The 25,841-nt window shown below is 34.9% G+C and overlaps 1 protein-coding gene across 1 annotated transcript in view; it reads left to right on the forward strand.

Annotated features, from left to right (window-relative positions):
- The window catches only part of Nrk (Nik related kinase), a 100,172-nt gene extending 83,617 nt beyond the window's left edge, over positions 1–16,555 (forward strand). Inside the window, exons 24-29 of the mRNA XM_036175669.1 lie at positions 2,161–2,319; positions 5,082–5,182; positions 7,065–7,214; positions 10,155–10,290; positions 13,249–13,388; positions 16,420–16,555. Of these exons, the coding sequence (XP_036031562.1) occupies positions 2,161–2,319; positions 5,082–5,182; positions 7,065–7,214; positions 10,155–10,290; positions 13,249–13,388; positions 16,420–16,515 (782 nt within the window). The 3' untranslated portion in view covers positions 16,516–16,555. The remainder of the gene's footprint in view (positions 1–2,160; positions 2,320–5,081; positions 5,183–7,064; positions 7,215–10,154; positions 10,291–13,248; positions 13,389–16,419) is intronic.
- Positions 16,556–25,841: the final 9,286 nt, after the last annotated feature.

A 25,841-nucleotide genomic window follows, 5' to 3' on the forward strand; every position in this document is an offset into this window, starting at 1 on the left:
GAATTTTTGTACTTCATAACATACAAGATGTATATGGAATATATATATATTAATGTGCAAATTGCCATGATTGGATAAGATTCATTCTGCTTCAAAGTTTGATTAAAGGCAAAACTCTTTACAGATAAACTCAGACTTCATAATATTTTAATTATATTTCATGACCAATCATTTGTAGTGATTTCAGGTACACAGAAGCAATTCTTAGTTTTGAAAACGTCTGGGTAGTTTAGAGATTATACACATCTGGATGAGAAATTTTTTTTTCATCTGATTTTCTCAAACCCAGATATACCTTTTTACAATCCTTAAACTTAACCCAATTGTAATTTGTTTTTGTTTGGTACTGGGTTTTAAAACTAAGGCCTTTTGCATGGTAATCAATGATTCCTCAGCCTATAACTTATTTTTGTGACAAATACTATAAAATCATCATCCTCAAGGGCTACTCTGAAAAGAATTTACAAGGATGCAATGTGAAGTTGTTCAGTAGCTTATTCTACCTGTTAAATATAAAATGACAAGTGTAATTTTCTGAACCCTAACATCTCTTTAAAATTTCCCTATAAAAACACAGTAAAATTAATCACATTAAGAATTTTAGTGGTAGGCTGAGTTTGGAGGCACACGCTTTTAATCTCAGCACTCAGAAGGTAGAGGAAAGTGGATCTCCAAGTTTGAGGGCAGTGTGATCTCAAAAAAAGATTCTTATTATTGGGACTTTTATACCAATATTAAAAATAACAAAGAAAAATGAATAAAGTCATTATGTAGGGCCTTTAGTGTTTAAATAAATTATAAAAAACTTGATAGTATTAGTAATTAGGAAATTAAAATGAAAGACTATCTCACTCATGAGTAGAATATAAAAACTGTCTCAAAAGGTTATATTTATATATTTATGAATATCCATGTATATACATATATGTTTTTAACAACAATTATGACAATAGAGGCCATGGATTTGAAAGAGAGAAAGGAGTGTTATATGGAAGGGCTTGGAAGGAGGAAATGATGTTATTATATTATAATCTCAAAAACTAAAATAAATAATTCAAGCATTACCTGAAAGAGGCTGAGGGTAGACTGGTGGTTGCCAGCAGCTGGACTGAATGGAAAGGGGGATGAAAAGTGATATAAAGCAACAGGTGCATAGTAAGTCAAATTTAAAGAGGAGTACTACATTTTGTTGTTCTATGACACAATAGGTGAATGTAAGGAAAATAACACAGTATGCTTATTTACCAATGTGTAGCCAGAAGGTTTCTCTGGTCATGCCTGGTCCCACAGTCCCACAGTTGCCTATAAAATAATCATTCAGAGGCTTAATATTATTTATAAACTGTATAGCCTATAGCAGGCCTCTTGCTACCTAGCTCTTACAGTTTAACTGAACCCATAACTGTTAATTAATCTATGTATCACCATGTGTCCCATGGCTTTACCTGCATCCCATTACATGTTGTTCCTAGGATGGCAATCTGGCATCTCTACCGCCTCTGCCTTTCTTCTTCCCATCTCTCTTGGATTTCCTGCCTGGCTGTAACCTGACTTGCCATAGGCCAGAGCAGCTTCTTTATTGACCAGTTGTAGCAACACATATTCACAGCATACAGAAAGACCATCCCACAGCACCAACATCTACATTAATAAAAAATACCACATTATACATCATAAGTTTATAAAAATAAAAGCCTTAAAAGACAAGTAAAAATTAAGAAGATAAAATAATTGAAGAAACAAATAAATGTGTCCAATTCATTTATAAACATGCTAGGTTAACAGAACTCAAGGAAATCCAATTTCCTGCCTCCAAAAGCCCAGTCAGCATTCAGACATCTTCTTATCTATTCATATTACCAAGAATCACCTCTTGGTCTGGGAACTGCAGAGGAGTCAAGACTTAGGAAAGTTCAAATGGATGGATAGTCATTGGGTTGGGTTGGCTGCCTAGAGACAGTCTTAACCTATCCTGGTGGGATCCACTTCAGATAGGCACAGAGGCAACTAGTGGAACCCAGAAGACATGAATATCATGTTAGTTTTAAAAGGTGACTTTTAGTTTAATGAACATTTGGTTTAAAGAGCAGCATAGCCCTTCTTTGTATTTCTAGAATGTAAAAAGAGGGAAAGAATTGAAACATCATGTTTTCCTACCAGGCCGCAAGAACAGACTTCGCGTGTACCATTTGACTTGGCTGAGGAACAAGATTCTGAATAATGATCCTGAAAGTAAGAAAAGGCAGAAGGAAATGCTGAAGAAACAGGAAGCTTGTAAAGCTATTGATAAGTTGACTGGCTGTGAACACTTCAGTGTCCGTACGTACATTTCACATTTACTATTGCTATAGAGTTTATGCTTCCATTTATGTGGAGAGGTCCATAATTGCAAAAGACAAGACAAGGAAAGGAAATAATTTGCAATTTTGAATGAAAATATGAGTGGATGTCATCGAGGCCTTTCCTAGTTGTTTTCTATATAACATACCTATTGGCTGAAATAGCTCTTGGAGTTAAAGTTGGCTTATTTCTTCTTTCTTCCTTTCCTAGTCACACTTAGTATATGAAAGTAATATTTTCCTTACTATAACTATTCTTGATATATCTTTATCAACTTGCAGAGATGTATGTGATATTTCCTTTCCTTTGAATGGCAATAAAATATGATCCCATTTAATACTTTAATACCAGGAAACTTTATAGTGAATCTGAAAGTTTTTCTGTGATCTGTTGACTGTTGCTCCTAATACTTTATGTTTCATTATAGAATGTTTTCATATTATGTATCTCTTTATAAATATCTCTGTAAAATAGAGTAATAACCCCTTTGGGCCTCAGAATACTGTTCTGAGCCTTTGACAAATATGAAATAACGTTGTCCCAGTCTATTCCATTTCTGAATCAAATCCCCTGTATTCTCAGTTTCCTTTTACTCTGAAGCAATTGACCCTTAGAGCAGAATTGGTAGTGTAAGTGAATGATTGCTGAAATCACATTATATAAATTGCAAGAGAATAATTATACCATAACTGACTTTTTGCTTTCACTTGTGTGCACATATATACACATATAATGTTAAATGAAAGAATTTGTATCTAGAAAGCTAAAGTATAGGATAAATCCTTTATTATAGCCTCTGATAACACCACTGCCTGCAATCATATTATATAAATATGATGGCCCTAAATGTGAAAGATATTCCAAGATGCTAATCCAGGAATTTATATCGTACAACTCCTTCTTACTAAGTTGGCAATTTTTATCTTAATGATAGATCTTTACAAAGGTAATCTTGGAAATCTGTACTCAAGGTGAATGGACAAATGAAGTCCATTTTCCTAGCTGAGGCCGTGCCAATCATTGGTACTGCTACCCAGGACAACCAAAAGTCATTTCTTCCATTGACAAGTAGAATGGTAGTAGAGGTAAAAATAAAAGAGGAGGAAAAAAATATGGTCAAGAGACAGAATATTGGAGAGAATCAGAACAAAAGCAGTGTTCTAGCCAAGGAAGAGGGATGTTACATAAAACAAGCCTACACTTTGTATAACTTCCACTTTCTCTATCAATAGTGCTATTGAAGTCATTTATGTTATGAAATGTATTTTTTTTAAAGTGGACAACTCAATAACTATTACTATGATCTTACTTACATAAAAGTTCAGATTTTTCTCTCCAAGGAAACCAGTATTCCATTACATTATTTCCTTCCCTTTTTTCCCACTTGTTTTGTTTGTTTTTAAAGATAAGGTTTCTCTTTGTAGCCTTGGCTGTGCTGGGACTCACTGTGTGCATCACCACTGCCCATCCCCTTTCCTACTTTTTGTGAAGTACTAGATAAAGATTAGCCTATTTTCTCCCTATGTATTTGCCTTATCACAGAAGCTAACAGAAAATATCCATGTATTATGTGGTCTTCTATAACAGATTTCTTTCACTTAGTGAATTTCAATTGTATTCAGTTTGTCTGTATTCCCATTGTTTAAAAATATTTGATTCATATGACTGTTTTGCCTGTATGTATGTCTGTGCGCCATGTGTATCTGATGTCCAACAAGGTCAGCAAAGATTCCATTGGTCTAGACTGTAGGTCCTAGAGTAGCAGACAGTTTTAACATGTCCAAGTAGAGTGCCAGTCACTGATCTTGGATCCCGTGCAAAAGCAGTTTGCTGTCTTAATCATTGGGCCATCTCACCAGTCCCTTTACTTTTTCTTCAATACAAATTACATATGTAAGAAAAAGATGTGTGCTACTTGTCTCCTTGAGTCTGGTTTGTTTAACTTAATATAATAATCTCTAGATATATCTACTTCTGAAAATTTTATAATCTTATTCTTTCCTATGACTGAATTCAGTGCTACTAATTAATTTGTAGTAAACACTAAAATCAGAAAATAGGTGTACTTCAACTTTAGGCTTTTGGGCAGACTTTTCTGAAGAGTCAGAACATGTATAAGATTATGTGTGACATTTAGGAATAGACTCTTTATTCCTATAGAATAGATCATTGAGATTTCAACATGGATTGAATTTAATCTGTCGAGATTATTTTAGATAATTGCATTTTAAGAAAATCTACCTATCCATGAACTTGGAAAGTTTTTTCATTTATTTTGACTTTCTGTAATATCTTATTCTCTGTTAAGAATGAAACTCTGAGCTTTACACATACTACCAGAACACTTTACCACTAATCTATACTCACAACCCTTGGATTTCTGAGATAGGCTCTTGGTATGTAGCCCCAGGATGGTCTCAAACTCAGAATCATCCTTCCTGAGCCTCCAAAGTGATAAAATAAGTTATGTCACTCAACCTTACTACTTTATTTTTATTCTCTTATTTTGCTATAGTGTATAATAATGAAGTGCACTTGAATGCTGATAAATACAATCCATGGAATTATTTGGTGATATTAATATTGAATGAAGAGAATACAACTCCAGCAAAATAGCTATTCTAAAAATATGCAGTTTTTGCTTTTAACATTGTGGTTATTTCATTTGTGATAATAAATATAAATTCCTGAGTGTTCTTGTTAAATCTGAGGTATGACTTCTTTGTATGTTGCCATTATAGTTCAACATGAAGAAACAACATATATCGCAGTTGCTTTGAAATCATCAATTCACCTTTTTGCATGGGCACCAAAATCCTTTGATGAAAGCACTGCTATTAAAGTGAGTGACCATTTCATTTACATCATACTGTTTTTCCTCTAAAGAAGAAATTATAAACAAAATAGTAGTTTGGCATGTAAATGTGGAAATATAAACCATTTGGCTACAGTTATTGCAATTTGAATATATCATGTCAATAATTATCATTTAACCCTTTTTTAGACAATCCACAGGTGCCACAGCAAGGGAGAGTTTGAGGGAAGTCCCCAACCCCTCCCCTTACAGGACATCCCCACCAGCTTCTCACTCCCATTTCCTGTAGTCAACATGAAGATCTTCTCTTCTAGAGGCCCAAACACAGGCTTCAGGTGCCACCCCAATGACTTGAAGCTGGGAAAGTCCCTGTTCTCTCTTAGTGGGGGGTGGAGAGCAGAGGAAAGGTAAGATGAGATGTGGAGATACTAAGGAAGCCACATTGGAAGTGGAGAGAGAAAGGCTTTGCTCCAACTACCCTTACAACATTACATGGGTGGGGGAAGAAAGTGGGGGTCTATATTTCTTCTGGTCTGAAACTCACTTCTCTATAGTAGTGCTCTGGGACATAGTGAGTAGGCACAGTATGTGTTACATCTCACTATTTAACTGAACTAGTATGGATCAGCTATGGAAACTAGCCATCTAATGGCCCAAACAAACTGCTGCTGATTTTTTTCTTTCCCATAAATTGAGTTCTATTTAAGTAGGATAGATTTTTTTTTTTTAGAAAATCTAAATAACTATTTTGTCTTGCTTATTATAGGTATCAGAATCAGTGGGAGCATTTGTTAAATGCTTAGATCTCAGACCCAACCCCAGGCTGAATTAATGAGTCTGCAGTGGGGCCTGAGAATCTGATTTTAACAAATGTTCTCAATGATACTGAACTACTTGGTCCATGTACAGGTTTCAAAAAGGACTGATAGGAGCACATCCTGATAGTCTTCAAGGTATTCACGAAATACATTTATATCTTAGGTCAGGTTCTATTTATATGTTCTAATTTTTAGGACAACACAACACATATATACATTGATCATTGTAAAACACATATGAATACTCCTCAAGAACTATTTTTACTGTTTGCACAGCATCCCTTTTCTAGATTGAATAGGCTACTATATAGACAATCGGTCTACCATGACAGATAGAGCATCCCTGATCTGATCTGCCTAAATTGGGTCTTGGCTCAGCTGTCAACATTTGGATATGGGTTAATTCTTGGGTGTCTGCTGACTTGTCAGCGCTACCTGGTATGGAACTGGAAAACAAAGAGATAAGTAGTAACAATATGTCTAGCTGGTTCCTGTCCAAGTCCTCATTTCCATTCTTGATGCCCACCCCATGACCACATTGTTGTGAATCCTGTGATGCTTAGTCCTTTACCTAATCTGATCTTAGCAATGAATCCTGTTTGTCCTTTTGGTTCCTTGGACTATACACCATAGGAGTCTTAGAGGATAGTCTGTCTACCATAGGTTAATGTGTATGGCCTTTTTCATTCCTTACCAAGTATGCATTGATCAGTCAGCAGACTCCGAAGGAGACTACATGTCCTATGAAGCCTATATACGAATATTGGCAAAAATACAGGCAGCTGATCCAGCGAACCGGTTTAAGAGACCAGATGAGCTCCTTCACTTGCTGAAGCTCAAGGCAAGGAATTTAAGGACAGCTAATGAGAGAACAAGAACATATGCGGTTCTGAAGGTCTTAACCACTTGGTCACTCTAGGTTGTAGGAAGCCCTAGATTCAGTCCCCAGGATCATAAATCAGTCAGTTAACCAATCATAAAGAGCCACCTGAGTTTTATAAACTCGTAAATATGGCAAAAGAATAAGGAAATTTTTGCATAGTCAGAATGTCATTTTGGCCTTTGGGCCATATTTGCTTTTATATTTTCAGGTGTTTCCAACTCTTGATCTTAAGCCAGTGACAGTTGATCTGGCTATTGGTTCCGAGAAAACACTGAAGATTTTCTTCAGCTCAGCTAATGGATATCACATCATTGATGCAGAATCTGAAGTTATGTCTGATGTGACCTTGCCAAATAACGTAAGATAATAACTTCAGTTCCATAGAACTTATTGTAAACACTTCGAATTCTTCCAGTTATCAAAATCCTCAAAAGTTTAAAAGTATAATTTCCCTTTATTTCTTTTACTTTTTAAAAGTGATATTTATTTTTACTTCATGTGTGTTTTGCCTGCATGTACATGTATGTCTGAGGGTATAGAGATCTAACAAGTAAGTTTAGCATGCCAGAAAATGTTGCTACATAAATAAAAAACACTAATGGTTTCATATTTCAGATAGTAAAGTGCGGTCTGCAGACAGATTTTGTTTGAACATAATGATTTAGTTAATAATGAATACATGTAACCTTTAAAATCCAGAGTTATATTGATTAAGCAAAACTGATCATCTCAAACCCACACCACCATCTGGCTATTATCAAGTGGAACTAATTGAGGGCTGCCTCCTTTTAATGGCTTTGTGTTCTACATTCACTATCCATTCATCTTTGTGTATTTATACTAATTAGCCCTAGGATGCTTTTCAGTTGGCTTTAGTATTTCTATACCCTGTAATATTCTAATATACTTTGTTAAGAAATCAATAACACAATTACATAATTATGTGCACTCCCCTCTTTATTGCATTATTATAGACTATATTCAAAATTCATTTATGATATTCATTATATTTGGAAATTTCTGATGACAAGATTCAGTATTTTTAAAGTAAATGTACCACAGTTTTCAACATGTAAATAAAGCCCATGATCTAAGCTGTGAGTGGCTGTACAAACACTCATTATTAATATAAAGAGCTTGACAATAATATCATACCACACCAAATGCATCATACAAAATATTGATGGTAGAATTGATGATTTTCCTTGAGAGTTATATTTAAAACTGCTGTCTTTACCAGCAATTGTTTTTCTCTTCATCCTTTATCAATATTCAGTTTGTTGAATATTAAAATTTCAGCAGCTTATCATTACATAAAATCCTTGGACAAGACATTTATATACTTTAAATCACTCAATTTGTGTGGTATTTTGAACATTTTTAAGAATACAGCCTATGTCTCTAATAATGCAATTAAAACAATTACATAAAAACAATCAGCAGAACATTGATGACATTTTTAAAGATATTTTGGTGAAACTAACAATCATTAGTTAGTGACCTAGGAGTTGCCTATATACACAATTTACCATTTGTACTGTGAAAATATTAAACACAATCTTAGCCAAAACCACAAAAATAATTTTGATATGACTATGTTATTCTTCATTTAAGTTATCTCTGTAGCTTCCTGCATCTTATATTTATCATCATAATAGACAGCCTTTATTCAGAAGCCAGTGCAGTAAGGAATATTTGAGTGTTGGTTTAAGTCTACATTTATTGAAAAGCCCAACCAGGCATATTAGTACACACATATAATCCCATAACTTTGGAAGTGTAGGCAGGAAGTTTGGGAACATTATGGCCAGCATTGGCTATTTAGCAAATTTGAGGCTGGCCTGGGATACACTAGTCACTGGCTTGAAAAATAAAATCACTGAAAAAGTTTAAATCTAAATAATAAGCAGGGAAATTATTTGCTTTAGAAAATCAGTTAATTAACTATAGAAATGAGAATGAAAAAAGTAGAGATTTCACAAATCATTTTCTGACCTAATTAGGATACCTCATATATATGCAAACATATTTTTAGACAAAATCCCTAGTGTCTTGACCCACTAAAGTAGAAAGGACTCTAATATGAAAGGAGGGTGTCTTCTGAAAGAGAATGTCCTAAAAATAATATTTTCTCCAAAGTGCTAGATTGCCAAGACGCTAATGGTGCAGGGAGCCACACATGCTAAGTGTATCCGGTTGCTTCAGCAAGCACCTTAGAAGCAAGGAAATTACCTCGGAGGCTGTCTGGATTTGCAGCAGTCCCATTTTATTACAACATATTTTTCTTGAGACAAGCTTATTTCTTGCATTTTCTTTCATTCTTATCTTTTTTCTGATTCAACTGCTCATGCAAGTACCCAGGGAACGCATTAAAGTTGCGTTTCGCCTCTGGATTCCTATTTTAGTTTTGAGGATTGTTGTTGCTGATACATGGCCTCAAGCACTTGGCCTGAGTACGCTGGCTTTGGCAAGTATAGTTTCTGACCTTCCCCACCCCCGTAATTTACTAATTTGGAAAAACAGCAAAACACATTTTTTAAAAAATTTATCAGAGAAATACTGTCAATGACATAATATCTGTGCTCTAAACAGATTTTTGTCGCATTTATGAATCTGAAGATTTACAAATGCTTTGTTATCTCTTAGTATTTCCTTATTCTGCCAACCAATACTTCTGAATTTGCATATAGAGCCTATATTAACATTATGTGACTTGAATGAGATATTCTGCATTTTCTTGAATATGGGACAAATATAATAAAACAAGCTGGGAACAGTATTAAAAGTTGTCCCTTAAAACATTTTAAACTTAAGCTCTTTGAGGTCTATTTTCCTTTTTTCCATGAATTTGCTGATGATCAAGAATTATATATATATATATATGATTTGATACTTAGTTCACACATTCATTATGAAAATACTGCTTAATTTCTGAAATGAACCTTAAATTCAGGACCATATTATTTTTCCTATTACAGTGTACAATTGTTTTATGGCATTTTAAGAAATTTCTCTATGTTGGAAGTACAGCTCTGCCTTTTTTCCAAATTACTATCCTAAACAAAAAATAGAGAATATTAAAACTGATGACCTAATGGAAACCAGCTCTTCTCAAATGTTTAATTAATGTCATTCTATTGAATTTAGAAACAGAGGTTACCTTCCTCCCTGCATGCTGAGCATCTTTTGGTCTTCAGTTAAAGTAATAATTACTTCAGTTAACATAATAATTATAAAATTCTGGACACAAAAATCTTTATGAAACATAATCTTGATACCTGGAATCATTATATCGCAGAACATCATCATTTTACCTGATTGCTTGGGAATTGGCGTGATGCTCACCTTCAATGCTGAAGGTGCTTCTGAGGAAGCCAATGAACAACTCTTCAAGAAGATCCTTGAAGTCTGGAAAGACATACCGTCTTCTGTAGGTATGTACCAAATTCCTTTTTCTGTCAGATGATCCAGAGAAGCTTTCAGAGAATGAAAATGTGTACTAAATAAGGTTTCCAGAATTGTTTTTTTAAAACACTGAAGGGTAATTTTAAAAAAAATTTCTATTTTGTCTAGTCATCAATGTTCTGTTTATAGAGTGGTATTTGTATGAAATCACTTATATAAAAAGACAGAACTTTCTGGAATACCTGTTTGTTGCCACCCATTTTTTCTGCCTAGGGCTGCTGGTTTGGAAAATTAAAATAATTTGAGATTCTTTTGTATGTTTCTAATGCTTAGTGACTAGATAACAAAATACACACAAATAGTTAAAATATTAGAAAGGGTAATGATGAGATGAATGACAGCTCTCTCCTCCTACCCATGTGTGTCTGTCTGTGTGTCTGTGTGTCTTTGTCTTTGTGTGTCTCGGTGTGTCTGTGTCTGTGTCTGTCTGTGTGTGAAGAGACAGTTGGAAAGAGAAGGAAAAGCTGTCTGTCCAAACAGAGGCCAGAATTCCCCAAAATGTCTGCAGTGGGTAGAAAAGTGACACCTACAGTATTTTAAGATCAACTTGAAAGAACTCATTTTTGGAAAATTTTCTATGGGGAGATATTTTTTGCTTTGCATCTGCAGAATCTTAAGTTTTTTATACATAGTCAATGTTAAGGATTTTTCTGAAAACCTGTTCTAATTTCTTCAAACAGGTAAGAATTCACAAAGGGTTTAAAACTGTTATAAATGACAGACACTAAATGCTTATGGTACAAATTGATGGATCTAGGGCAAAAGAAAGTAAAAGCGATGAGTCATGTTATATCTTTTATACTTTCTGAAATAATATGTCAAATAGAAACTAGTGATGCAGCCTAGGGAAAGAATGCATCCCCAGAACCTCAAAAAGTATATGAACCAGAAATGAAAATCAAGTAGCAAAGTCAAAATAGGAAGCTGAGAATAACCCTAATATTGAAGCCACTATATGATCATAAGAGTAAAAGGGATTTTCAATGTCTACCACATATTTGTCCTCGGGCAAGAAAATTTCTAACCTAGATCAAAAAGCTATGGTAGGATTTGAAAGATACATATATAAAACAAATTATAGCACTACAAATATGTGATATTAGTGTTTGTTTAGTGCATAATGAGAATATAGTGCAATATAATACTGATGTCAAAGAAATTATTCAATCTGTTTTCTAACTGAAAACAACTTGCTGTTTACAACTAGCTTAAATCCAGAGCTTCCTAAACTGAATTTTACAGTTCTTGAAACTATGATTTTTTTCAATAACAAGGACAGTGTTCTTTATTCCCAAATAATTGTATAGAAGTTTAAGAATTGTAGAAAGTTTTACCAAAAATCTCTACTTCCAGATTTTAGAGTCTCATTTCAGAAACAAGCTAGTTCAATAAGTATCTAGGTTAAGTGGATCTGTGATGATATAAATACTGGGTGGTGGTCTCAGTAGACAGACTATGTTAAATTAGAAAGTTTTGCTCTGTGTGGCTGTTGAGAATAATACTATTTTAATATAGCAGTCATGTGAGTAAAAAATTTAAATTCATATGTGCTAAATATGTTACTAGTTACTGTAAGCCAGGCCATTGGTTCTTCATACTTCCTGTGACAAATTTAGTTAGGGCTTGAAATTACACTAATAAAGTTATTTCAAGACAGCTAATTTTCATAGTCAAAATATGATAGTAATTTAATAACAATTTTGATATCAAAATCACACAGGTAAGTAGTTTGCATTATAATCAAAACTGGGATAATATATGCTTTGCACTTGTCTTTGACATAAGCTACATTGCTCCCAGTATGCATTTGCTAGTTACTTTTATAGTTTACCTAGTCTTCCATAAGTTATTTTATGTAAATTTAATGTTGATTACAGCAGGTAAATTTTGGTTTAAACAAGAGTACCCGAAAGCATTTGATAAAAACGGGCATTTTTTTCTTATATAAAGACATAGTTATACTAATGCCAATTTCTTCCCTTCAAAGGAAAGGAAAACCGTCAGATTAAGAATTTTGCTTTCAGTCATCAAAGTGTCACATTTTGTGTTTTAACTGCAGTTAAATTTTGTGTCATTTTAAATGTTACAGTGCAATTTATGTATGGAAATTTTCTTCCCCATAAATTTCATAAAGAATAGTAACTTGAAAGTCAAATATTTACTAATATTACTTCTTCAGCCATAAAATACTTCACAGAATCAATAAAGTATATGGATTTCTCAAAATAAGCATTCTTTCAGATAGTATTTTCATAAGTGATATTGTCACAAAGGATTATAAAATAGACCAAAAAAGTTTAAAATGTAATACAATTTTCCTCTACAAGAAAAAGCCTTAGATGTATAAAATTACCTTCAGTTCTGCTTATACCAGGAATGTTTATTCAGTTAAATTAGTTACTAAAGTCATTATTTGAATGAGATATTATTTAGTAATAATTATTAGTTTTAATTCTTTTTCAGGGCTGAGAACTGAACCCAGAGCCTTGCAATCTACCACTGAACTAAATCTGTACCCTTGTTTTAGATTGTTTATGAGTCAGTTTTCCACATGTGTTACAATACAGCTCTTTATTGGGTCCACTGTACTTTACCTACACTGTTATTGCTTTTTTAAGCCGTGGGTTGATTTGAATGTCTACAAAGTTGTTAACCCTTGTGTTAGACTGTGGTCTTACAGTATAATAATACAAAGATGAACAAAGATCTAGAAAGTCAATGCTGATCACTGTGGGAATCTATAGATAACTACTCTGAATACCAGCCCTAAGCAGCAAAACGTCCAAAATGGCCGACTTCAGAATAAGGTCAAAACCAGATGGGTTTAACCATACCAGTAACTGTTAACTTCTTAATAGTTAACTGTAGTTACAATTTTTATCTCACTGCTACAAAAATGAAATCTTCTTTTTTGATTTGTGTTGTAGCTTTTGAGTGTACACAGAGAATCACCGGGTGGGACCAAAAGGCTATTGAAGCACGGACCCTGCAGTCCACTATTCTTGAGAATGAGCTGAAGCGCAGGTCAATCAAGAAACTGCGATTCCTGTGTACCCGTGGTGACAAGGTTAGTTTACAGTCTTCAGTAATGTAGAACTAAACCAGGCATTGACAGTAATTAGACTTTTTGCTAATAAATATTTAGGAATACATATGTTTTAAACTGGCAATTTAAAACTTTAAATTTTTAAATTTTTATTAATAAAAACAATTATCTTTTTGCAGCAGAAATAGATTTGGCAAATAATGTAATTTCGTTTCAAAAGAACCCTATTTTCAAAATAAAAATCTCTAGTGATACCCTAATTAAACTTTGCTATTTTATTTAGCATGAACTTTCATTATTTTTGACCCATAGTCATTTTCATTTTCATACAAAGAAATTTAAGAAAAATATGAGAGATAATCTGCCTCCTTAGGATGATTTAAATATTTTGGTTTTAATTACCATAATTTAATTGCGCATATCAATGACATTCATTGTGCTATTTCAGTGCATGCCCTCCATGTGCACTAATCAGATCTCCCTTTCTCTACCTTAGTCCCAACATCATTCCTAATCTCTAGATAGATAGTTTTAGCATTGATAGATGAAAGAAAACATTAATATTTTGTTTTTAGCTTATTTCAATTAACATAAGTTCTCTTGTTCTATGTATTTTGCTGCAAATGGATGATTTCATCTTTGGGGGTTTTGTTTTCTTGGTTTTTGTCTATTCATCAGTTGATGGGTGCCTAGATTTACTCAAAAGTTATTGTGGATAGTGCTCCAATCACCATGGATATAAATATCTCTGATAGGCTGGTACCCAAATCCTGTGGATACATACGAAGATGTGAGAGCCAGAGAACCTGGCAAGTTTTTTAGGGCTGGTTTATCTGTTGTTGTCTTTTTTGTTTGGTTGGTTAGTTGGTTGTTTTTTTTGTGGAACTTTTATACTATTTTCCACAATGGCTATAATAATGCACTCCAACCAGCAGTGTGTAAGAAATCCTCTTTGGCCATCTCCTGACCAGCATTTCTTTGATTTTTGAAAATCTTCTATTTCTAGCTTTCAGCATATTCCAAGAATAAAAGAAGGAAAAACTACTTACATTTGTTGAGTATATAATTATATGTTAGGCTTTATGCTTGTTATTTTAGAAGCTGTCTGAATTTATCGTCACAAGTAGGTATAATGATGACTATTTTACAGGGAAGAAAACTAAAATTGAGTCTTGGAAATTGTCCGTGAAATTTGATCCATGTTAACTACTAAAAATATCTAGATGGCAAAGTTCATCACCTAAGTTAATATTTTAAGAAGTAATACTTTGAAAAAAAATAATTTTAAAAGGATTAAGAATCATTACCAAGGATTACACAGACTTCAAATTAATATAAGAGAAAGCAGGGCAAAAATCATTGCATGTCAAGGAAAGGTGCCCAGTTTGGAATGAATGCTAAGAACCAGCGTTTGGATCAGAGAGTTTGGGGTTGTGGTTCTGGCTCTGTCACCTAACAAGATGTGATAGCCAGAGAATTTTCATTGATCTTTACTATGTGTCTTTTTTCAGGGGGTGGGAGAATCTGGGCATAGAACCCAGGACCTCACACATGCTATGCAAACACTGTACCATTGGGTCATTTCACCAACCCTTGTTTGATCTTTTAAAAACTTAATCCCCTTATATCTAAGATGGAACTATTAATAACTATTTGGGGAACAAAGGTAAAACTCTTACATAATATGCATATAAGAAGCATCTTACAGAGTACTTGGCACATGAAACATGTTAAAGGTAGCTGGTTTATCTTATGTTCATCATCATCATGCCCTGCTAAGCTTAACTTACCATGACATAAGAAAGTTTTGTCTTCTTTTTGACATTTATATCTATGTTCTGTTTCAATTTTCTTTATCATGGGAGAATCCACATTTACACAACATGTTCCTCCCTATCCCACTGGGTTTAACTCATTATACCAGGGAAAGGAAAAAATGTTGCAATTCAATTATAATCTCAAAACATAAAAACAAATCCATTCTAATTCAAATTGTCTTCCCTTTTAATACAAGGAAAAATTATTTTTCTGTCACCACTTCTGCTTATATTTAAGAAGTTATAGAAATTTTCTACTTTTTTATGATTTTTCTATTTCAGTGAAATGAGTAGAGGATTTAATTCTCTTTCTTCCCTTCAAACTCTCCAGTATATTCCTCCTCATCATTCAAATTCATAGTCCCTTTTTTCCACTAATTTTTATTACATGCATATATGTATATGCATATGTATTCCTAAATATAACCTGTTCAGTTCACATAATCCTACTTGTGTGTATATATTGAGGGCTGATCTTTTGGCACTGGACAACAGATTGATGTCCTCCTCCCTGGGGAAAAACATCTCTCCCACTTCCAGCTCCCAGCTTCCCTCAGTTGCCTGTAGTTCTTTATGTAGAGTGGAGGTCTTGTAGGATTTCCCCAATCCAATTTGGCATGTCCATTGGTGTCATCCTTGCTCAGCTAAAGGATAGTGTTGTTGACTAAAACTAACAAGGAACTTCAGCCCCTGAAGACCACCTACAACAAATATTATATGGCAGTTGGTAGCTTCTAAGGAAAGGAGAATCACTATTCTTTGGGGAGGGCACTGGTAAAGTTCCCATGATCTGTGGATGGCCTCACTATTGTGCACATATGGTCAGCACTGATTGAACCCAGTGGGTTATAAATTTTAAAAAGAGAATATGGGAGGAAACATGTTGAAGGGGTGGGGTGGGGGGCTGAAAAAGTGATCACATGATCAGAATTCATTGTGCAGTGTATGGAAGTCTCAAAAAATAAATTTTAAAAGTGAAAACAAACCAAATAATAAACTATATGAATTATAACTCTATAGACTATGGTGAAAAGGTTACTTTGATATACATAATTTAAATTCCAAACTAATCAAATTATGTTCCTTAAAATAAAGAAAAATTGTTCAAAATAAGATGGTTTAATATTTTAATTACATCAAATTGTAGTTATAAACTGGTATGTAACTGTTTATTAATTATCTAGCTAAAATGGATTAGAAACTCACTGATGATATTTTTCTCTTATTTTTTAAAGCTGTTCTTCACTTCTACACTGAGCAATCACCACAGCCGGGTTTACTTCATGACCCTTGGAAAACTTGAAGAGCTCCAAAAACATTATGCTGTTTAAAAGGTTCCAGTGATTTACTACAACATTTACATCCATCACATACATGCCATTGCAGCTAAACATTTCGGTTTTACCATTAGAAACACTTTAATCAGGCTTTTAATCTAGCACATAATAGTTTCAATGAGAAATGCAGCTTTATAAATACAATTAACTATAGCAAGCTCTATGTACTCCAATGGTGTACAATATCTTTTGCACAAACTTTGTAACTTTTGTTACTGTGAATTCAGACATCACTCTTAGGACAGTTTGGACAGTATCTGTATTCAGATTTACAGCATGGAGTAAAGAAACCTGTTATAAATTACAAGTGACTTTCAAATGAATTGCCCCTAAATAAGCTTCTCCAAAAGAAAAAAGTAACAAATAAACGTGATTTTTCTGAGTGAAGGTTAGATTAAGAAACAAAAACAATGAATTTTATAGCCCAGACTAAGGTTGAACAACCTGCATGCACAAGGAAAATTACAGTGATCAAGGGGGATATGCCACACGATTCTTTTTCACAATAAATCCACAGTTGGAGACCAGTTGTGATTTTTTTCTGCCCCTTGTTAAAGTGGTTTTCTGTGTATAAGAAAACCTCAGATGTTTGGTTCCCCCTTCCTGAAGCTCCAAATATATGCAATAGCTGTTTTTACAATCTAGACAGTCTAATCAACCAAACAATACATTTACTGGTTTGAATACAGGACTGAACTCCATTACACATGTACTGTAGAGAGTTTTTTTTTTTGTTGTTGTTGTTTTTAATACTTCAAAGTTGGCGTCAAATTCTGTCCCCATGATTGGGTAAGTTATGAATTCTATTATCTAGCCAATACTTTGACCATCAGACAGCATTGAATATTTTCCCAGTCCTACATTAAACTATATAAAATGCCCTTCCATTTATTAAACAAAGCAATGTTACAAAAGGAAAAGAACATTGATAGCTAATACTTACATTTTCACGTTTTTATCACTACGAACTAAGAAATTAAAGTAATTAAGTGATAATCTCAAATTTAGTCATCTTTTGTAGGTAAGACTTTTTAAAAAATAACATTGTATAACAAAGTCTGCAAAATTGTAGTGAAATTCATGCTAGTCCATACCCAAATATTCTATAGACGCCAAAAATAGGTGATATTTTCTCACCTGTGGTAACTGCTACCTGATAAGAAAACATGATTTATACCTATCCATCCTCAATGCCATGGTTAGTTCTGGGGCAAGAGAAAAAACTCCAGAACCTACCACAAAGTATACCTCAATAAGTCCTCTAGTTCTTCTTCTAAAATCTGAAGACTTTGCTAGTGGGATAATAATCTTTAAACTACCTGCTTAACCAAAACAGAAAGCAGCTGACTGGGTGTGATTTCCTGACAGTATATCATTTCCTGGAACCTTTGTACCAGAAATGAAGATTTGGATTTTCCTTATGACTTCTCTCAAGAGTGTAGGAGCTCAGTGTTCAGCTTACAGGAGAACCTGAATCCACAAGTTAAATGTGATTCACATTTCTGTTACTGTGACACAATAATGTGATCCTAAAACTGGCTTATCCTTGAGTGTTTACAATTCAAATTACTTTTTTAAAGCTCAGTAGTTACTTTAAATAAACAAACTTTAATATCAAATCAATAACTTAGAAGTAGTTTTTTACTAAAAAAAAAAATTGTACACCAAAGGCCATGGGGAAATTGGTGCAAGTACCTCATCGCTGAGCAGATGGAGCTTGCTATGTTTGAATTTCAGAAATTTTTCTCGTTTAAAGTAGTATGTAGGAAAAGCCTTTTAAGAATTTTTTCTTAATATTTACTCAAAATTAAGCTTATAATAAGTTTTATCTTAAAATCATATGTTTAAGGCAGTAATACATTAAAAAATCTGTTTCAGCAGCTCAACTCCCATTATTCTCCGTGGCAGTTATTCCAGCAAGCATAGGAAAATAGCAAACAGAGTCTACAAAGTTGCCCAAAGCTAGCATGCAGGAAAGATTACCAGTGAATTGCTGTGCTTTGAAGGCTAATGTGTTAATGAAGAAAAGACATTTGGCACCTAGCAAGGAAAAAGAAGCTTCAAGCATTGGGTGGCCAAGTATGAAAGAATGAAATACTTGAAGTAGTTCATTAGTAATAAATGTCACTAATGAATATTTCCAACTTAGATGTAAATTTGTGTGGGATCTATATAGCCTTTGGTAGGGGAATCAGTAAAAGTAGGACAATGTCATTTCATAGTCACTATACTTTGTAATAGAAGGAATGACATATGTACTATACCTTGTAACAGTACCTAGAAGGCCCAGCACATCACAGATGTGTGGAGAGGCACCCCTGAAAGCCAGTGCAGCTAGAATTATGGTTTGAAGCATAAACGTTTTGGCAGGTTATGAGCAGCACTGGTGAAAGTATGGTTTGATTTCATGGTGATTTAGTTTGTTTTTATTACCAAAGCACTTGTAATAAAAGATAATAATGTGAAATGTTTGAAAACTAGAAAATGCTAAAAGGATAGGGCTGCTAACAAAACTTCTCAATAAATGAATCAGTTTAAACAAAGAAAGATGCTAAGAGCAAAGAGCAAGAGGTAAAAATCATCAAAGAACTACAATAAGCAAAACACTATTTCCCATACACCCCCCATCCCTTCACCCAAGCAGAATGCAGAAGATTAAATTCTTTCTGAGATAAACTGAGATCTAAATCATGTTTTGTGCCATGATTCATTTATTGGAGGGCTGGGCAGATAGCTAGATCAGTAAAGCCCTTGCTCTATGGCTCTAAATTCATTCCCCAGAAATCACATAAAAATTCCAGTCCCCGTGCTGAAGAACGGTAGACAAGTAGATCTCTGGAGCTTGCTTGCCAGCTTGTCAAAACTAACTGGCCAATGAGAGACCCTGTCTCCAAACAGGAGGATGGCATTCCTGAGGATGACACTGGATGTTATCCTCTCTCTCTCTCTCTCTCTCTCTCTCTCTCTCTCTCTCTCTCTCTCTCTCTCTCTCTCTCTCTCTCCCTCTCCCCTCTCTCTCTCCCTCCCTCCCTCTCTCCCTCTCTCCCTCTCTCCCTCTCTTCCTCCCTTCCTCCCTCTCCCCCTCCTCTTTTCCTCTCCCTCCCTCCTTTCCTCCTTCCCTTCCCTCCCTCTTCCCCTCCTTCCCTACTTTTCTCTGTCTCCCTTTCCATAACACACATATACACAAGCACACACATACACATGCATACACAGGCACACACACATACAAACACACACACTCACAAAACACAATTCATTCATCTGAGACAGTCTCCATAAGATAAGGAATAATGCCACACACTCTCAGTGGGATCTTTTAAGTACTTTTTGATTTGTTTCAAGTTATGTGCCTGTTTGAATCACTTACATTCAACTTGTATGGAGTTAATCTTTGAGACTTATTCTTTGATCAAAAACTCTGTGATGTATCATTGTTTGGCTTCTTAAATAAAAATTTGCAGTTATTGATCTGTATCATTATTGAAATACACAAGCATGGTGTCTTTGGAATTTGGGCTCATTAGAGGAATAATATCTTTAAAATAGGTAAGAATCTACTGATTGGAGGATATTTGAGGGTCTCTCTGTTGTATGGCTCTAGTCAAGGAAAGCTATATTTATCTACTAAGAGCTCTTTCTATAGACTGGGGATATAAGCCAGTAAAGACCTTGTCATTCAAACAGGAAAGTGCCAGTGTGGAGTCCTGAAGTAATGGTAAAACTGTTACAAACCCAGCACTGGGGGAGGGGGTGACAAGTGGATTCCTGGAGCTTCTGATCAGTAAGACAAAAAATAAGGTGGCAAGCAACTGAGGAAGATGTCCAATGATTATCTATGCCCTCCAAGTGTACATGAACATATATAGGAAATATACACATGCACACACAGTATCTAGCAAAATTGCTCTGAGGCTACACCTGTGAAAATAGAAACTAATAATGTTTCCTCTAGATATGTGGAAAATATAGGCATAGAATCAAATAGTATGACACATTTTGTATACACATGGAACACAGTGGTGGACACAGGTATCTCAGAGTCATTCAGTATGGGTAAACCCAAGCAAATGTCAATACTACCTTCCTTCATATCCTACCTCAGTATCTTCATGTCTGGTGGAGAATGAAAAGTAGGAACCTTATCCAAAGAGGAAAGTACATATTTATAGTTTGTTAGCAATGAAGGGGGCGGGGGTGTAAAAGCGGATAACAGAAAATAGAAGAGAGCATAAACATGACATTGTCACATGTTATTTATAGTCAGAAACATATCAGTCTGATTCAAAATAATAGTTCCAAATGAAATAAAATGAATTTATATGGATTTATGTTTTCAGAAGCTGGTCGATAATGTAGATAAATGAAAAATCAGATTTATAGCTGTCTTACAGCTTTACCACCCATATACTAAAGTTCCTCATTTGGTCACAGGGAAAATGTTCAATAAATGCATGAAATAAAGGAAAATTGGGGGCATTGGCAGTGGGAGGCTGAGCTTATTCTGCATGCTATTTTATTTCCAACCACTTGAAATTTAAAAATTCATTTGTTATTTATTCCAAGTATCATCTGATCCAGTGATTGCATGAATATGGCTCATTTTGGTTCATTTCAAAAGATCCTCACAAACTTGCAATTTAAAGATAGGTCAACAAAATGATCTTTGTAATTTATTATTTACCTTGAAAAGAAACACAAAGGAGGCCACTATGACCTTTATATAGTTCAAGGCACATGGGCAATGGCAAAGTTTTCTTAGTTACATCAAACATCACGAAAATAAGATATTTATTTTCTGGCTTTATACAAACATTTGTTTTTGTGTGGTTCTCTTTTAACAAATTATACTGTAGCATACTGAGATGCGTTTAAATGTCTTGAAAAGTTTTCAATATGTTTTTTAATATGTCTTCATCTACTAACGTTACATTACTATAAACAAATATATTCCATGCATTCATTGAAGGTAAATTATTTTTAGGGAGGAAGCCAATAAAACAAGCATTCCACACCAGAAAGATGAGTATCTCAAGTTTAAATAGCAATCAACATAATGGAGTTCAAAACTGATTGAATTACCAAAATGTAAAGTTCTTTTCCATAGGTAAAGTTAAAATTATACGACAAGCTGGGAAAATATGTGCTACATTTGATACTGCTCCACTAGTCTGTTGTCTACACTCATCCAAATAAATACTTGATTCCTTGAAGTGGGTTTGGGGTTTCCTGGACATGAGTATCCATAAGAGTCTTTGGGCTAGGTGCCCAAACAGCTTGGATCACATTCAAGTGATCCTCCTTTCTGGGTATTGTGAATTGCTGCTTTGCGAACTGTAGTTCCTCTTATCCTATCCCACTCCCAATGAAGCCTTCTCCAATAAATCATTTAATTCTGTCTGTACCCCATGCCCTCCCATGTATAATCAATTATCTCTTTCCATTCACTTTAAAGAATGACCTAATATAGTCATGCCACAAACTTAGACTTTTAAAAACAGTTTCATTCATGTTCCACTAATAACCCCTTTAAGATTTTTGAGTAGCTCTCCATGAGCTGTGTTGTCTTACTTAGCCTAGGGAAAATGAGTAAATACGTATCCATTCCATATAGGACCTCAGTGACAGATCATGGGAATGATTATACTCAAGTACAGCTTGATGAATCATTTGCTGTAGCCAAGAAGGTTTCTCCAGTCCCACCCATCCTCATGGTCCTACAGCTGCTTATAAAATAATCACTCAGAGGCTTATATTAATTATAAACAGTATGGTCAATGGCTTAATATTCTTGCTAGCTAGCTCTATTATCTTAACACATTTCTATTAATATATATTTTGCCACATGGCTGTGGCATTACCAGTCTGCTGGCATGTTGCTCCTTGAGTGCTGGGCTAGTGTCTATCTCTCCTCTCCTTTCTTCTCTCCATATATCTGCTTGCATTTCCCACCTGCCTCTAAGCTGCCTTGCCATAGGCCAATGCAGTTTTATTTATCAACCAATCATAGCAACACATATTCACAGCATACAGAAAGGCATCCCACAGCACTTCCCCTTTTCTGTCTAATCAAAAAGGAAGATTTTAATTTTAACATAGTAAAATTATATATAACAAAACAGTTATCAAACAAAAATTATTGTTAGAATATCTAGTATATTTGTATTTGGCAAAATTAAAGAAAATATTCTATCTGTCCTGTATTTGTGAGTCTAAGGGTTCATATCTAATTTATCTTTTATCATAACCAAGGAAAATTATAACTATTTAGTCTTCAACTACATCAAAGACCCCAGAAGGATATAATACTACCTAAGTAAACAGGAAGTGCATTGTAAGCAACTTCCAAAAATCTAGAATGACAGAGACAGCTGGCTGCCTGGACAGTCACCCAATATCTATAGGCCTAGAATTTCTCAGTCACTTCTCCCTGTATCCTGCAGAATGTCTGGCAGTCTCCTCTGTGAAGCAAGAACCTGAAGGACCATTTTGCCTTGTTTGGGCAAAATTCAGTAGTCATTTTCCTATAGGTACTGTATGTCCAGTTTATACAGCATCCTGTCAAGCAGTTGAGGCAAGGGCACTTTTTGCCCAGTGACTAACATTTGCCACAAAGAAAGCAAACTCCTTTAATGGGTTTTTTCCATGCCCATCATCCTCTTTGAAGTAATTGGTGCTGCCAGTAGCAGACATGTCTCACTGTCCAAAATAGTCTGTATTCTTAAAACATTTTAAATGCCATATTCTGTAGGTCTTTGAAGTATTTAAAGATTACCTACCTAATTGAAATATATCATTGTATATCTAAAAAAAACTTAACTAATTTGAGTATAAATTTGATTATCATAGATCACTAATTATTAACCTGTATTTCTTAATTATACATTACAATCTTAAATGAATTGCATACACATAATACCTTAAACAAGAGCAGAAATATGTAGATGTAACCGTCTTGTTAAATAAGAGTTAAAAACCACGAGGTCAGAGCAAGAGCGGAAAACCTTACCCTTCACTACTTCTGCTGTCCTTCCTCTCCCCAAGAGAGCTACCTCTGTGTGTCCTATCTTTTTTATAGACTTTCTGTTCTGTTTTCTCATTGGTTGTAAACCCAGCCACATGACCTCCTCGTCACTGCCTGTTTGTACAGACCTCCAGGTCTTCTATGGTTGGTATTGAGATTAAAGGCGTGTGTCTGCCATGCTGGCTGTGTCCTTGAACACACAGAGATCTACCTAGCTCTGCCTCCCAAGTGCTGGGATTAAAGGCGTGCACCACTATCGCTCAGCTTCTGCTCTGGCTTGCTCTGATCTCAAGGCAACTTTATTAACATACAAATAAAATCACATTTCAATACAAATAAAATATCACTATAGAAAAAGACATATATTATAACAAAGTTAACTTTAAATTTGTATCGATAAACTAAAATCCATAGAAATGTAAAAATTTTAAGCAAGTTGTTGCTCTTTAAAAGTAGATTCAATAATCTACCCTTCTATCCTATAATACCTATATCACACATTTCTATTTCATATCCCCCTTTTTTCTTTTAGAAAGAGATTGAATATGACCAATAACAATTTGTAACCAACCAACCCTCTAAACAAAGACAAACATCCATAATCCATTTTTGGGGGGAATGTGGGCATAGTTTTCCAGGCTACTTCCTGCTGATTAGGGATGCTGCTAACCTTTATGAGTATCCTAAGAAAATCAAGAATTATAGTTAAATTTTGTCTGTAGTAGTCTGTGAGGATGGATCATCTCAGCCAGTTGCTTTGAAGCTAAGTTTGGATGTTGGGTCATCTGGGCCAGGGTGTCATCATAGTACTTTCAGGGGGTCTTCCTTGATGGAACCATATTAGCCTGGAAGCAATCTGTAGGTTATCATCTTCAGTGTAAACAAAAGCAGAACCTCTTTAACAAAGCAACATGTCTTTAGACATAAATTTTGAAGTCAGGATACCTTTAGAATATTGGTTTAACTGAGTAGCCTTTACAATCAAATGTCTTTCTGCAATTAAAAATCCCAAAGACAATATAATCCAGACTCTGTGTAATTTCCTTCTTTATGTGGTTTATTTTTATATTACTTTTACTGTCTCTTTAAAGACCTTATTTTTTTAATTATGTGTTTCTTTATATAACTGTCTATCATCCTTTTCTCTCTTCCAAGTGTACATACATTTTTATATACAACATAAACCATTTAGAGGTTTATTCTATCTGAATCTGTCTTTTGTGTATCTATATTCCTTTTCTGATCATTGCAAACTGCAGCATGGCTGAGATTGAGGCAGCAGCCCTAGCTGCTGACTCTGCCCACTTCAGCTTTTCAACATGGCAGAGATACCCAAGAAAGTCACACTTACCCTGCCAACTCTGGGGTCTATGCTGCCATCAGGTAGCATGCAGCTGGCCCATCAACCCTTTTGGTCTATAAAAATAAAGGCTAAATCCACTATGCAGTGTGCTGCACAGCTTGGAAACAGCTCTGTGTACCAAGGCAAGAATCCTCCATGCTGTGCTCAAGCCCAAATGCTGTAGCATCTTGAGGCCTGAAAGAGACATGAAGTAGGAAGCTGTTTTGGGCTCTGTTTTAGAATCTCTTATTAAGTTCTCTTGTGTTTTATGTGGAAACTCGAGTCAACATGTTGGGCAGCCAAATGTAGCTGGAAGGTTTCTCTGGTCCCACCTGGCCCGGCAGTCCCTCAGCCTCTTATAAAATAATCATTCACAGGCTTAATATAAATTACCAATTGCGCGGCCTATAGCAGGCTTCTTGTTAGGTAGCTCATTCATCTTAAATTAGTGCATCTCTATTAACCTATCTATATATTGCTATGTGGCCATGGCATTACCAGTCTGCTGGCATGGTGCTCCTTGGACAGCAGGCTGGCATCCCCTCTGCCTCTGCCTTTCTTCTTCTTTCTGTTTCTGTCTTGGATTTCCTGCCTGGCTATAAGCTGCCTTGCCATAGGCTTATTTACCAACCAATCAGAGCAACACATAATCACCACATACAGAAAGACATCCCACAGCAATTAGCTTTACCAATTGACTTTAGAGTACAGGAACCTGAGTGATGAGTTACTTACTGGATGTGAGTGATCACTCAACCAGCTTCAATTTGTGAGTTCTTTTGGGATTTTAAATTCAATAAGAAACTTGTGGCTTCTTTTAGTAAAAGATAGCTTGCCAAGAGTTGACACTTGTCATTGCCCAGCTAGAATTTTAGCACTGCAAAGTTTGGCTTTGGAAGGTGTGCTGTTCCTTGGAACTGAGAAAAATGCAGATCAATACAATTCAAACAATATCTT

Source organism: Onychomys torridus, chromosome X (genome assembly GCF_903995425.1).
Source record: "Onychomys torridus chromosome X, mOncTor1.1, whole genome shotgun sequence".
Classification (NCBI taxonomy): domain Eukaryota; kingdom Metazoa; phylum Chordata; class Mammalia; order Rodentia; family Cricetidae; genus Onychomys; species Onychomys torridus.